Source organism: Helianthus annuus, chromosome 11 (genome assembly GCF_002127325.2).
Source record: "Helianthus annuus cultivar XRQ/B chromosome 11, HanXRQr2.0-SUNRISE, whole genome shotgun sequence".
Lineage (NCBI taxonomy): Eukaryota > Viridiplantae > Streptophyta > Magnoliopsida > Asterales > Asteraceae > Helianthus > Helianthus annuus.
In genome coordinates, this window is record NC_035443.2 from 58,840,474 (window position 1) to 58,856,608 (window position 16,135).

At 37.9% G+C, this 16,135-nt stretch overlaps 1 protein-coding gene across 3 annotated transcripts; it reads left to right on the forward strand.

The window, feature by feature from the left end:
• The first annotated feature begins 11,967 nt into the window (after positions 1 to 11,967).
• LOC110918398 lies at positions 11,968 to 14,427 on the forward strand. 3 transcript variants are annotated; one of them, XM_035979306.1, is made up of 4 exons: positions 11,968 to 12,241; positions 12,742 to 13,076; positions 13,170 to 13,262; positions 14,185 to 14,427. In XM_035979306.1, exons 1-3 carry the CDS (start codon positions 12,051 to 12,053, stop codon positions 13,259 to 13,261), a joined length of 618 nt encoding a protein of 205 aa, XP_035835199.1. In that variant the 5' UTR covers positions 11,968 to 12,050; the 3' UTR covers position 13,262; positions 14,185 to 14,427. The 3 variants fall into 3 exon arrangements, 2 of the variants coding, with proteins under 2 accessions (XP_035835199.1, XP_035835200.1); XM_035979307.1 differs by lacking the exon at positions 14,185 to 14,427 and adding an exon at positions 13,693 to 13,711; XR_002581275.2 differs by having other exon boundaries at positions 11,970 to 12,241; positions 13,170 to 13,367; positions 14,267 to 14,388.
• Positions 14,428 to 16,135: the final 1,708 nt, after the last annotated feature.

Genomic DNA, 16,135 nt, shown 5'->3' on the forward strand with positions numbered 1-16,135 from the left:
GTTCTATGTAATCCTAGCAAGTAGGCAAAGTAAACATGAATAGTAGTACCTATGGTGTTGAGCCTTGCACGTGGAGCGAAGCGTCGTTGTGGATCGTTGAGCACTGTACTGGTTATAGTCTGGTTTTAATAAAAACGTTTTCCCCAAATTACAACCAAGTTCTCTATAACCAATGGCTCTGATACCAATCTGTCACACCCCCAAAAACCACTCGCGGAGTATCACCGCTTGGAGGCGTGACTGACCAGGATCAAACCACCAATCATATTGAACAATATATATATATATAAATGTAATTCAACCAAACCAATATGAATGGTGTTCAAAACATAAGTATAATATCAACGTTTAGCGGAAGCGTAAAAGTAAAACCCAACATAAGTATAAGTATGGAATGTCATAAACGTTTAACAAAGCATTCACGATCCTTGTCCACAACGGCCGCGCCTCCCAGTGCAAGCTCCAAGTGTACCTAACGACCTGCAAGGCATGTAACAGAGAGTCAACAACTAGTTGAGCGAGTTCACAGTGGGTTGTTTAGTAATAGTGTTCATTTCGTAAAACATTTGCTTGTTTAGTAACCCATATATCGTTTGTAATTACATCGCGGCCCTCCAGGCATGTTTGCGAAGATTAGTGGGGGTTTCCCCTGTATTGTAGACTAGTTTTCTTTGTATCGCGGCCCCCAGGCATGTTTGCGAAGATTAGTATCAGTATCGCGGCCATTCCAGGCATGTGTGTGAAGATCAGTATCAGTATCGCGGCCACTACAGGCATGTGTGCGAAGAGTAGTGGGGGCTTCCCCATGTATCACTAGTCTAGCAGTATCTATAAGTGACCTTTCCCAACTGAGGTCAGTAATCCATAATTCCCAATAACAATGTAAGTACAGATAATCGTCCAATCCCATTCCCTACCCCGGGAATCCCATGCCTTGGTAAGAGTGTGAACTCACCTTGGTTTGCTCAGTATGCTAAGGTATGTGCTCACAAACAATCAGTCAAGTCCTAGAGTACGCACGTATACTTAATCAGTTTATATTCATGAAGTTCACGTATGCATATACAATCATTGTGGTATCAATAAGCAATCACGGATAATACAAGGCACTTAATCAAGTTCGTACAAGTCATGTTTAACTTCTAACAGCAGTTAGTTAATCCAGTTAATACTTAATAGAGTTACATGGAGTTACTGTGCAAATTACCCCTTCCGCGAAACACCCCCTGTTTCGACGTGCACCCTCTCCGACGAAACACTTCTGTTTCGCCAAGGCTTGTTTCGTCGTGATGGTCTCGGCGAAACACTTTGTGTTTCGTCTGATTCGTTTCGTCAAAAATGGTTTCGGCGAAGCACTTTGTTTCGCCGTCACCTGTGTTTCACCAAGAAGCCAGTTACGTCACATATCGGTCATGTACAGAAACCCTAATTGCCGTCATACAGAATCATACAGTCATTCAACAAATCATCGATATCATGGATTTCCAATCATAACATATTCATCCATTAACCTTAAGCAATCTAGCATAAGAATATCATATCACAATTTCATCATTCATTAGCATGCTCATATCATTCATGGACAATGGCATAGACAGTTGAAGTCATAAACATAAACACTAATCTATGTACTGATTCAACAACAAACAATCCATTCTGTACATACAAATCCGTAATCCAAAATTCCTAGATCAAATTATAACCAACACATCATCTAATCATGAACATGAACCCTGTCTAATAATCATTTAAGTCCGATTTCAAAACACAAATAACAACGATTGAAACAAAAACGATTTACACTAACCGAGATAGGAGAAATAATGGGTTGCTTGCTAAGAATGGCTTCGGGGACTTCAAACTGCCGTTACACAGAAAACAGAGCTCTAGGGTTTCTATTTTTGCTAAAGTGTGGCGAATATGGTTGTTCCGTATAACATATACGTGCGTAAATGTACTGGGCACCTAACTGGGCTTCGGCGAAACTGGGCTCGGTGAAACACTTTTGTTTTGTCGGGATGGGAATGACGAAACAGATTCCTGTTTTGTCGGTTTGGTCATGGCGAAACACACTTGTTTCGTCGGGTCCTTTCATGTGTTAAACAATTTAAGTTTTCTAACAAGTCCCACGTTATATCAACAAACATAAATGCATGTACTGATCACAATACGTTAAAACATACATCACATTTTAAACAATCATCTTGAATTATGATCCAGTGTACAGTTACAAGGCGAGTAATCAAGCAACTAAACAATCAACGTGCAATAAATGCGAATAAGGAATCTTGGAAACTCGAGTTGTCACAGTCAGTGAGTATAATTCTGCCCTGTTCCGCATTACCTCTGAACTTAAATTATGTGGTGAGAAAATTACCGATGAAGACATGCTTGAAAAAACTTTCTCAACGTTCCATGCCTTAAATATGCTCCTGTCGCAGCAATACCGGGAACGTCAATTTACTAAGTATTCTGAATTGATATCATGTCTTCTGGTCGCAGAGCAAAACAACAAGCTCCTACTACAAAATCATCAATCGCGACCTGCCGGTGCAAGCCCATTCCCTGAAGCGAATGTGACCAATTATCAAAGCGGACGAGGTAGAGGTAGAGGCCGCGACCTCAGCAGAGGTCGTGGTCGTGGTCGTGGTCGAGGACGGGGATATACATGGCGTCGGGAGTCTCCGAGCACTAAAAATAGTGGTGGTGAATCGAGTCGACATAATACGGGGCGACCTTCGAAAGGGAAAAGTAGCGGGAACCAAAGCAACATTTGTTATAAATGTGGGATGTCAAATCATTGGTCCCACACATGTCACACCCCTAAACACCTCGTTGAGGCATATCAACGCATGATGAAAGAAAAAGGAAAGAATGCTGAAACTAATCTAATTGAGAATGCACCTTCAGCCACGATATCAGACGTTCATTTGGATGCATGTGATTTCATTGAAAATAAATATGCATGCTAGCTCCAGTAGAGCTATTATTAGTGATGAATGTCTGGTAGATAGCGTTAGTACTAACACTATTCTCAAAGATATGAAATTTTTCTCTGAGTTATCTCCGGCAGAGACACCGATTAGTACTATATCTGGTGTCAGTAACCTTATCGAAGGCTCCGACAGAGCACACATAATATTATCTTCGGGTACCCAACTAACTATTGATAATGCATTATATTCTAGTAAATCCAGAAGAAATTTACTTAGCTTTAAAGATATTCGAAAAAGCAGTTACCACCTAAAAACAATATCTGAAAATAAAATTGAATATCTTCAAATTACTTCAAACAAAAATGGCCAAGAAACAATTGTTGAACAATTAGAAGCCTTATCTTCTGGATTATATTGTACTAATATCAATCCTATCGAATCATACATGGTGAGCAACCAAAAGCTATTAGATAAAGACACATTTAATATATGGCATGACCGTCTAGGTCACCCTGGTAGCATAATGATGAGACGAATAATTAAAAGTGCAACCGGGCACCCTCTCAAAAACTTAAAAGTTTTGCTACCACAAGACTTATCATGTGCAGCATGCTTTCTGGGCAAACTTATAACTCGGCCCTCACAAACTAAATTGATACATGAAACCCCATCATTTTTAGAAAGAATCCAAGGGGATATTTGTGGGCCTATTCATCCTCTGTGTGGACCATTCCGCTGTTTCTTGGTCTTAATAGACGCATCCTCAAGGTGGTCACATGTGAGCCTTTTAGCTACTCGAAATGTAGCATTTGCCCGACTTTTAGCTCAAATCATACAATTGAGAGCCAATTTCCCCGATAATCAAATTAGAAACATCCGAATGGATAATGCGGGAGAGTTCACATCTCAAGCTTTTAATGACTATTGTATATCAATTGGGATCAATGTTGAACATTCAGTACCTCATGTTCACACACAAAACGGTTTAGCTGAATCTCTGATTAAACGATTACAAATAATCGCTAGACCACTCTTAATGAGATGTAAATTACCATCTTCTGCATGGGGTCATGCTATTTTGCATGCCGCTGAACTGATTAGATTGAGACCAACTGCTGATCACGAATACTCCCCATTTCAACTGGTCTCCGGACGAGAACCAAGTTTGTCCCACCTTAGAATTTTTGGTTGTGCGGTATATGTACCAATACCGCCACCACAACGTACTACAATGGGATCCCAAAGAAGACTGGGTATCTATATTGGTTTTAACTCCCCGTCCATAATTAAATATTTAGAACCAATGACGGGAGACATGTTTAAAGCACGGTATGCTGACTGTCATTTTGATGAAACAATGTTCCCAGTCTTAGGGGGAGATAAGGACAAGGAAAAACTGGTAACACAAGAAATATCATGGAATGCATCATCGCTATCAAATCTCGACCCTCGAAGTGGTCAATGTGAATATGAAGTCCAAAAGATCATACATTTGCAAAGGATAGCGAATGAATTACTAGCTGCATTCACAGACACGAATAGAGTGACAAAGTCACATGTACCAGCATCAAATGCACCTGCTCGAATTGAAGTAATCCCAGAAGCAATTACTATACAACGAAAATGAGATCTTTATTAATTATGTACAAGATAGTATAATGTGGAACCGGAATAAAACACGTGTTGATGATATATTCGCATATGCTATAGCAATGGATGTAATCAATGAAAATGATTACGTACCTAAAACTTTAGAAGAGTGCATGCACAGAAATGATTGGCCAAGATGGCAAGAAGCCATAAACGCCGAATTGAATTCGCTCGAAAAGCGACATGTTTTCGGACCTGTAGTTCGAACACCCATAGACGTCAAACTAGTAGGTTATAAATGGGTGTTTGTAATAAAGAGAAATGAAAAGAATGAAATTGTGAGATATAAGGCTCGACTTGTAGCACAAGGGTTTTCCCAAATCCCAGGAATTGATTATGAGGAAACGTATTCCCCTGTAGTGGATGCGATAACCCTTAGGTTCCTAATCGGCCTCACAATCTCTGAAGGACTTCATATGAGACTAATGGATGTCGTCATCGCATACTTATACGGGACACTTGAAAATGACATCTACATGAAAATCCCTAAAGGATTAAAATTGCCTGAAGCATTAAAATCAACACCTCGAGATATGTGTTCTATAAAGCCCCAGAGATCTTTATATGGTCTCAAACAATCTAGTCGTATGTGGTACAATCGACTTAGTGAATATCTCGAAAAAGAAGGATACAAGTCTGATGTAATCAGTCCATGTGTTTTTATAAAAAGAACACTCTCAAATTTCACTATAATAGCAGTCTATGTTGATGATATCAACATCATCGGATCTCCTAAAGAGATAGAGAAAGCTGCTCAATTGTTAAGGAAGGAATTTGAAATGAAAGATCTTGGTATGACGAAATTATGCATCGGACTACAATTTGAGTATCTGTGTAATGGCACATTTGTCTATTAATCAAACTACATCCAGAAGATGTTAATACATTTCAATATGGATAAAGCACATCCGTTTAGCGTACCTATGGTTGTCCGACCGCTAGATCCACACAAGGATCCTTATCGCCCCCAAGAAGAAGGCGAAGATGTACTTGGTCCAGAAGTACCGTACTTAAGCGTGATCGGTGCCCTTATGTATCTCGCAAATAACACAAGATCTGACTTTGCATTTGCAGTATATGTACTAGCGAGATACAGTTCGAATCCAACACGTAGACACTGGAATGGGGTAAAACATATATTCCGATATATTTACGGGACACAAGACTTAGGTCTTTTCTATCAGAAAGATCAAAAGTCCCAGCTTGTTGGGTATGCTGATGCCGGATATCTATCAGATCCTCACAAAGCAAAATCTCAGACATGTAATGTATTCACATACGGCGGCACAACAATTTCTTGGAAGTCAACTAAGCAAACACTTACAGCAACATCATCAAATCATGCCGAATTGATAGCACTATATGATGTTGGTCGAGAATGCGTGTGGTTGAGATCAATGATTAATCACATACAAGAAGCACGCGGATTAGAACAGATCAAGAAGGAGCCGACAATTATTTATGAAGACAATGCTGCTTGCATAGCTCAGATCAGAGAAGGTTATATCAAGGGTGATCGAACAAAGCACATTTCACCAAAATTTTTCTCAACATATGACTTGCAAAAGGAAGGGGAAATTGATGTTCGCCAGATTAAGTCAAGCGAAAATCTAGCTGACCTGTTCACAAATCTTTACCCAGAAGCAGTTTCGAGCAGCTATCACACAAGATCGGTCTTCGTAGATTGAAAGATGTTTGTTGAATTCAAGGGGAGAATTATGCACGCTGTACTCTTTTTCCCTTAACTAAGTTTTGTCCCACTGGGTTTTCTTAGTAAGGTTTTTAATGAGGCAGCATGGCTGATCCAGTAGTATCAGTTTATTTATTCAGGTCCTGAAGTACCTGTTTAACATCATCCTGAAGTATGTTGTTAAACTGTGTGTAATTCTAAATGTCTGAGGGGGAGTGTTGTAAACCAGACATTTTAGGCCCAACCCATTAGTTATAGGCTTTAGGGTTTACAGTTTTGTTTATCTATATATTGTAATGAAACAATGAGAATTCAGTTTTATCCCTATTACTCTTTGGTTTTTATCAAAAAATATAATTAAATGCAAAATGTAAGCCTATTTATTTTTAAAGGTCAATGGAGATCTTATTCAAATATAACCAAACAGCAAGTTGCCATAGTAGCCAAATTGTACAGCACCATCATGACATTACATTCCACACTCTAATCTATAGAATTAGATCAAATCTTCTCCATTCCTCCCATGTTAAGCTTGTGAATCTTGATCTATGCCTTAAACAATCGAACGTCGTTTGCTTTATTTCTTCAACAACCTTGTAAATCGATGCCCTGGAATTTCTTCTGATTTCTCCAACACCATACCATCCAAAGCGCTAAGAGATACACCACATGTATAATTTTCACCTACCCACCAAGTCAAACCGGCTGCCTGTCTGGACTTTCATCCAGCAGAATAGTTGCTGCCAGACCATGTCTGCGAACGGGTATCTGACCAGCACTACTCGTCAACCGGTCCACATAACGTACATAGTGAATTTTGAATTGGTATGCCTCTATTTGCCAAAGCTTTCGCAGTAGGAATCTTCTCCGTCTATTGTTCTCTATGCAAACATATTCGCTTTTGGAGTTGCAATTTTACTCTTACCTTACCAACTTCACGGATATCTCTTCATTCTTCTTGTGGTGCTAGAACCATGTTCAAACTTGCCATTTCCATTTTTTCCTCTGTATTACCTAACACTCTAACCTAGCCCCAATCTCATATGACATTATTATCACATTGTAACATTCCAGTTCCATTACTTATGATCTTCTGTTAGTGACTAATTGGTATAGTAACGGAGTTCCATTACTTATGATCTTCTGTTAGTGGCTAATTGGTACAGTAACGGAAAACAGAACACAATCGTACTCCATATTAGGACATAAAAGCTATGAATTCTTGTGTGATTAAGAGAGAGACACCAAAAGAAAGTATCATTAGAGAAGCAAAAGCAAAAACAAAAATTTAATGTAAAAGTTTGCTTATAATTTATTGTCCACCGAAAACATGGTCCTGTTCCCCGACCCAAAACATTCCACTACACTTTTACTTCGGTTTAATTCACTGCAAACTACTATAGATAGCACCCACAAAAATAAAGTATAATTGGTTTAATCTCTCCAAACTTTCAAAATCTAATGGTAAAACCACCAGTCCTAGTCCTAGTCCTGGTAATGTTTATACTTGACAATTTGCTACATAAATTTTAGGTTTCATCAGCATATTGAATGGGGAAGAGATAGCTCAAATTAGTTACCTGTAACCGGATTTTGACTTTTCATATTCAAACTATAGAATTGAACCATAGTAAAAAGTCATCTAATTAAACATATATTCAAACGATATATTTTCTTTAGATAATAGGGTGCAAGACACACGAACTGAATCCAAAAATTTATATAACCTTGGTCTCAAAGAAAATCTTCATAAACATGATTTTTTGTTTTTAATTATGATATTTACACTGAGATAATATGGGCTGAGACATGCGAACCTGAACCGGGTTACCGGAATCTCGCCGGAACCCTAGCCGACTTCTTCGAAAAGTCAATCCACCATCCCTTGATACAACGATCATGCAACCAGGTCTCCGACAGTGCTCGTGAACCTTCAGTGCCACCTATTCTACTCCAAAACATCGCGATCTCCGCTCGCCGCTGCTGCCGGGGGCATGGCATCAACCACCGCCTTCTGCGTTATCAGACTCTACGCTCCGCTGCTGGTCCACCGTGCCTACCTCCAGATTCTCTCCTTTATCTACCAGATTTGTGTTTTAATGTCACCATGGCGTTTGGCATCCCCTGGAGGCGGCCGTTGCCGCTATTAACCACCATCATCTTGCCACGACCACCCTTATCGGAGAAGACAATCCCCGTCTCTCTCTTTCTCACCCTAGTATGTTGCTTTCCTTCTTTGTTTCTCTACCAGGAAAATAATCGGAGGGGGAAATCGGCAATGAAGAGAGAAAGAAGATAGAGAAGCGGTGGAACCGACGGATGTAGGTAAGGTTTCCCTAGAAACCGGAACTATTTCTAAGACGCTTCATATTTTATTATTTATAAATACACTTTAATTCGTCATTTAATTCTCAGTCAAAACCGCTCAGTCATTAATGCCTGAAAGCTTCTGCGCACGCGCGAGAAATAGAGTGGTGCGCGCACGCCATCTACACGCTCATGCGCATGTGCGCCACTTTGGCTCACTTTTATGCGCTTGCATGTCTGTACAACTCATGCGCGCGTGCGCCATTTTGGCACACTTTTGTGCGTGAGGGGGCTTGCACACCTCATACGTGCGCACGCTAGCAGGTCTGCACCATCCTTGCGCGCGTGCGCCAGCCACCAGCGCCACACAGTCGCGCCGTATTAGCTCATTCTGGTTCGCCCCCACGCGCTATGCGCCACATATACTCGCGCATCGCTACCACGTCACCCTCCAAGGTCTACCTGCCACATTGCGCCCATCGCCCACGCCACGCACGCGCGTGTGCGATTGCGAGTTAGAGTGCTCCGCACCTTTTGCAATTACACTAGTGTGTGCTTCCATGAAACAATAAGGATGAAGTGTTCCCACTTAAATACCCCTTTAAGTTTCAACTCTCCTACTATGTGGGACAAGGTGCCATTTTCCCAATTTTTCAGCATTTAATGTTTCAAACATCAAACTTTGAGCATCGATATCTCATTCATCTTAGCTCCGTTTTGGACGTGGTTTAGTTCGTTGCGAAACTCTTCCAACATAGAACACAAAGGCACAAATAAATATATAAAATCCACTCAGTTTCTTATATTTATTTGTAGTCCAAAATTAGGAAAAATGCATTTTACTATATTTGTGAAAAGTGCTATTTTCACAAATTTCTAACAATCTTATGCCAAGGCAACTCCCCCCCTTCACTCTCCATTTTGCACTCAATCACTAGCGGTGCTTACACATGGAGAGTGATAAACAATTTTTTTTAAAAAAAGTGTGATTGGTTGAAAGGGGTTGGGACCCACCATTAACCCCCCATCTCTTCTCTTTATCTTCTCTTCCTACATCGGTGACTACTCACCACCTACACCCCTCCCCGCTCACCGCTCCAACACCGGCATCCCCTTCCCGTGCGGCAACCCAACACCCCGCAACCACTCCCCGATAGCACTCCGCCCACCCTTACTTGCTTTTAATAAAATGTTTGAATGTGCATGTAAGAGTGCAAAGGGACATGTTTATGTTAATACATATAATGACATAAGAAGGAAAATTGTAAGTTTTTATTTTAATATCACAACATTTTAATTTTGTATTACATTAGACTCGTTTTGGTAGGGGTGATATTTGGTTTGGTTATAGTATTTCTTAGTAATTTTGTATTACATTAGACTCGTTTTGGTAGGGATCATTTTATTTTTGTAATAAAAAGTGAGCGTTGAAGTTGAGAAAATCCAGTTGTTTCAAATGCGATAAAATATTGATGAGGACATGAAAGAAAAGAGTGTGAGTTAGAAGCTATGCAAAAAGATAGTGACAACCAACGAAGTTGCGAAAGCTTATTGGACAACTACTTATTGAGGGTCGAGAGTTTCAGCTGATGGATCTAGTTGTTAGCATAGCTTATGGATCTAGTTTTTGTCACTCTTTGTGATTGTAATTGACAAATTTTTGTTGACGACATTGGTCTTTTTGAATTTGGACATGTTAAAGTACACCATAAGATTCTCTTCAATATCTATGTTATTATTGTTTTTGTGTAATTGATATACTAATGCATATAAATATCAATTATAGTGTTTTAAACAACTATGCTAAAAAGTTCCATTTGAATATAAACAAGGTTGCATTTAAGTAAATATTAAAGTTGCATTTCAGTGCAACCAGTTGTATTTGAGTGCATAAATGGTTGCATTTCAGTAACTAATTATAATAAAAGTTGCATTTTAAAGGTTAAAAAGTTGCATCAGAATCTAAAAAGGTTGCATTTTAATACTAAACGCAATGCTTTCAAAAAAGGTTGCATTATGCCTTTAAAAGGTTGCATTAGGTCTAATGCAACTACTTCTAATGCAGCCCCCACTGTTGCATTACGCCTAATGCAACCTTTTCAAGGCCTAATGCAACACTTTTCTAGGGTTGCATTTGCTTCATTTTCTTGTAATAGTACGAAAAATAGATACTCAAATCTAATTCATGTATGTTGTATTATTAGCATATACAATTTTTTTAAGACCACACAGGTTTACATGAGTATGAAAAGTAAATATTCGGATCTAATTCATGTATCTTGTATTATTAAAAGATACAAATTTTTTAAAGCTACACAAATATAAAAAGTAGATACTAATCTATTTCTATAAAGCTATATACTCGGATCTAATTCGTATATAACTTATCATTAGCAAACGAAAATATGTCTTTGTTACAAGGTCATGGGTATATTATAAATAATAAATATTCAAATATCTATTATTACATATAGTGGCGGATCTAAGGGGGGTTTTTGGGGGTTCCTAGGAACCCACTTTGTTTGGAAAAAAAATGAAAAAGATTAGTGGAAACCTTATACGATTTGGAAAAAAAAATAGTGAGAATTAGTGAAAATCTACAAAAAGGAACCCGGTAGAAAAAAAATCTTGAATCCGCCACTGATTACATGGTAAATATTCAAATAGATAACGAATGGAGTGGTGGTCCATTGATAAAAGGATAACCATTAAATACTTTAGTTTAGAAGCAGGAGGTCTTGAGTTAAGTCTCACAAATTACAAGGATTAAAAGAAATTTTTCGTTAAAAAACGGATATTCAAATAGATTTACATATCATTTATTACATTACTGAGGAAAATCCATCTTTTAAGATACTCATATTTGATTAACCTATCCTTAATGTGTTTTATGTTTTTTTAATCATTGTCGAACAAAATTCGTAGGTTAATGTGGAAACACAAGTAGATAATCACGTGTCTCATAACTTTTTTTTTTTTTGAACGGCAAATTTGGATCACTGACGGACCATTGGAGTATCATCGTGCCACCAGAGGAACCACCCGATCATATCCATCTCCACTAGGCATAACGCCACACCAATTCAGGAGGAAACCCAATAAACATGAGAAAACCCCCTTGTGGGAATCGAACCCAGGACCTATTGATCCCAAAGCTTTATCCCACCACCAAAATGCCACTAGGCTATAAGACCATGGGCACGTGTCTCATAACTATATATATGAATTGTATACTAGTGATAAAATTTTATCTTTTCAATATAAGAAAAAATATCAAACGACAAACCGTGTAAACAATGTACACATTAAAAACACGTGGGTCGTATATTTCTAGATTTTCTACTGATTACAACCTGTATCTATAGCTCCCCATTCTTTTCTATAAGTAAGTGATCTTTTCAGCAGATCTGGATGCACTCACCACTCCAGTTATCAATACCCTTTTACCTTTGCTTTCTGCTTAATTAATGGCAAATCAGGCAGTTAATCATCAGATCATGGCCAAAGAATCATCTTCAACGCAGCAGTTGCCTCTTCTATCTCTCAATCACGTCTCATTTATCTGCAGATCTGTTCGTACATCCGTCAAGTTCTACACCGATGTTCTTGGATTCGTTCTCATCCGACGCCCTTCCTCCTTCGATTTCGAAGGCGCTTGGTGAGCATCACTTGCTATTTTTCCAGTAGTTATGCGTAGGGGTGTTCATGGTCCGGTTCAGCTAATTTTGACGGATCTGCTAATATTGTTTTGACAAACAGAAAAACAAACCCGAAGGGTTGGTTAGGTATACAAAAAAATTAAGTGATAAAAATGTTCTAATAATATAATATCATATACATAAATGTAAAGGGTAAACTGTCGCTTCGGTTTATACGGCCAGTTTCAAGTTTAACCTTTCGGCTACAACCAAACCATTAAACAACCAACCTGCTTGACGAGTAGATCCGTTTGGACAGTGGTCGATATAAACGGTTTAAACCATCCCTGCTTAGGGATCTATCAATTAAAGTTGTGTTCAAGATTTTAAACTCGATCTATTCTATGAGTGGGATTGTACTGGGTGCATTTGTTTGTTAGTTTTAACCTAAACTTAATTTGAGTATTAGTTCCTTTTGAGAATATCGGCTCACAATTCTTGATGATTTGATTGGAAACAGGTTGTTTAACCATGGGATTGGAATCCATTTGTTAGAAATGGAGTCAACTCCAGCAAAGAAAGCAGTGATCAATCCAAAAGACAACCACATTTCGTTTCAATGCACAAATATGGATCTCATAATCAAGAAACTCGAGGAAATGGGAATCGAATATGTGACCGCGGTTGTAAAAGAAGGCGGTGTGGAGGTGAACCAGCTCTTCTTCCATGATCCAGATGGTTACATGATTGAGATATGCAATTGCCATGTTCTCCCTGTGCTTCCCATCTCCTCATGCCCCCTCAAGAAGAGCGCACCCGTTCCTCAAGTCAACCGCGTCGAATCCCCCTTCTACGGTATAGTTAAAAGCTTATGATTATGTGATGTTTGTTCATATAAGGAAACATAATATCTTACATATTTAAATTGGGATGTTAATGAAAATGCAGATGAAACAAGATCCAAGAATTACTTTTGTGGAGAAGATGAGGGCTTAATGATGGACAATTTCTTGATAGACATGATGGGTATCTCTTTTTAAGGTAAATTCATGGGAGTTGAATTGATGCTTGTTTAGTCTACCATGGCCTTTAGTGAATTTTTGTATTAGGTGTATCTTTAAATTGGGAGCAACCTTTTGTATGTAATTATTCCATATATAAGTTTACAACTTTTTTGTGCATCATCACTTGTACATTGTGCTTTGGGTGTTTTAAAAAAAAAAAGGTAGATTTTTTACTTTTAACCCAAATGTTTTTATCTTTTACAATTTTAACCCTACATAATTTGTTTTTTTAACTTTAACCCAAAATTTTTCATTATTTACAATTTAACTTCACAACTTTTGTCACTTATACTTTTCATCTTTCGCAAATTTTTGTTTTACGTATAGTTCTAAATTTTTCGAGTTAATACAACGCAACGTGCATGTGTGGTTCAACGTTTGTACCTTTATTTTTCCATGTTTGACAGGTTCGTCACAACACGCATATCCTAGGTCGAGTCAATGTTGGTGGTCGATGACGGTTGTGTGGCATTAGCACTATTTGACACCGTTTTACGCCCCGCCGCAACGCGGGGTGTGCTTTGGGAGGTTTTCAAAGAAAAAATGGTTATGCATATGATTGTCGTAACGTTGGCTTTGGGGGTTTTCCAAAAAAAATTGATTTTTTTTTTACTTTTCACCCAAAAGTATTTCATAAATTACTTTTAACCCAAAACTTTTTATCTTTTGCAATCTATCCACATAACTTTTTTTACCTTCAACTTTGGTCCTTTATAGTTTTCATTTTCCGCAAAATTTTTGTTTTATGCTTGGTTCTAAATTTTGTGACTTAACACATCGCAACGTGCGTCTTTGTTTTAACATTTTTACGTTTCGTTCTAAATTTTACGAGTTAACATGACGCAACGTGCGTGTGTGGGTGAACGTTTTTACATCGTCTATTTTTCCCCGTTTGACAGGTTTAACATAATGTGCCGGTCCTATATTGACTTAGTAATAACTAAAGAATTCCCGCCGCATTGCAGCGGGTCGCAATCCTAGTTATATAATAAAAGTGAAAGAATGACCAAAGAGGTACCCAAGATTACATGGATTCAATAATGCTCTTCAAGTTTATTTCATTATGTTTTGTGTAAAATTACTTGGATAATATTGTTCTAACATTGTCTATTTTGGATAGTTAAGTAATATTATTTCACTTACTTGGATAATACATGCATATTTAATTAGCTAATTTCTAATATTCATATGTTCATTTTCAGCATTTGTTTGTTCATCCTCAACATTCATATATTCATTTTCAACATTCGTAGGTTCATTAAGATTGTTGTGAGCATTATATTAATGAATTTTAGAAATGACCCCTTTTTGTTATCCAATAATTGTTAAATGTTTATATTTTTCTTTTCGAACAACATGATTCGTATTTTTTATTTTGACTTGACATGGATAAAATTAGTCTAAAAATCTGCCTAAAGCAAGTGTTATACTAATAAATCAGCCTAAATCAAGTCTTACAAGTAACAAAATAACCACAAAACAAGTCTAAAATCACTTTGTACTAACAAATCAACATAACAAATAACAAGTAACAAATTAGTCTACTCACTCATGTCTAAATGTAAAATGATATCCAAATGTAACACCCCACTAGTTATTGATTTTTGCTAAGGCCCAAGGAGGGGCATTATGGTAATAGTATCATAAAACTCTAATATGTGAATGGGAGCATGGCAAACCTCTCCATTTACATCATCTTCACCATAGTTGTTAGAGAGAGAAGGGGTAAAAGAGAAATCGGATTGACTACGCTCTCCGTTCTAGCTACAGTTTTTCTAAGAATAACAGTGGTGTGTTGATCTTCACTTGAATGCCTTGTTCAAGATGTTTCAAGGTTGTTTTGGTTCGGTTTCGGGAGGAATTTCGATTAATGTATGGTTTTTCACTTGAAGCTCAAGTTTTAGCGGATGGTTATGTAACGCCTCGCTTTTTGTAACTTTCCTTATTTAGAGAGTTTGTTTGTATTTCTATTTTTAGAAACTTGTATTCTCTTTGTGTTCGTCTTTTATTTCCAATCACTGTAATCCGAGACTTGAATCATAATAAAAGCTTGATCTTTTTAGACATCTTGTTATACATAATTCATAAATACTTGTTATACATTCATTATACGTGCATACTTGATACAATTATACGCAAATCCATATGTGTTTATACATGCAAAATTCATTTATATTCATTTATTCATACTTTACACTTATGGATTGCACTTACACGTTTAAAACTCTTAAAACCGACAAGACACGCGAAATCAACAAACTTGAATCTTCGTGCAATAGGGAATACCCCTCTCGTGCGAAAGGCTCCCCTTCCGCACGAAAGGACCCTGTCGCCCGAAATCCCATTCGTTCTAACTAACTCCCAGCCTATAAATACGCACCCACACCCTCATTTCTCACCTTCCACAACTTCGAAATTCTCTCCCACTTACCGAAATCGCACATTTGAGCTGAGCTACTTCCAGAACTATTCTAAGTGAGTTTACAACTCACAAACATCATGATTTCACTTAATTTATTCTACTTTCCTAAGTTTTACACGATTCTTCATATCTCTTCACTTGGTTATACAGACTTGCTTGGCAATCTTATTATAACTCTCAATAATGAGGACCAAGCTGAATAAGTGAAGTTAATCTTTCAAATTTTTTTATAAAATAAACCTTCTGTTACTAAACTTGGCTAAATAAGGGACTCACCAAGCTCACAAGATATGTTCATAGTTGTGGGTTAGTGTTAGGATCGATTCCAGCCAAGAAGGTGAACAGTTCAAACAAAACCGAACTGTTTTTACCTCGAAACAGAGCCTCTCGCACGAATGGTCAGTCGAATCGCACGAAAGGAGTCACCC

What these genes read in the sequence shown, in the direction of transcription:
- LOC110918398 (XM_035979306.1), top strand. Translation starts at nt 12,051, where the DNA reads ATGGCAAATCAGGCAGTTAATCATCAGATCATGGCCAAAGAATCATCT. An exon ending in TTCGATTTCGAAGGCGCTTG is followed by an intron (nt 12,242 to 12,741) that starts GTGAGCATCACT and finishes GATTGGAAACAG; the next exon opens with GTTGTTTAACCATGGGATTG. An exon ending in CGTCGAATCCCCCTTCTACG is followed by an intron (nt 13,077 to 13,169) that starts GTATAGTTAAAA and finishes ATGAAAATGCAG; the next exon opens with ATGAAACAAGATCCAAGAAT.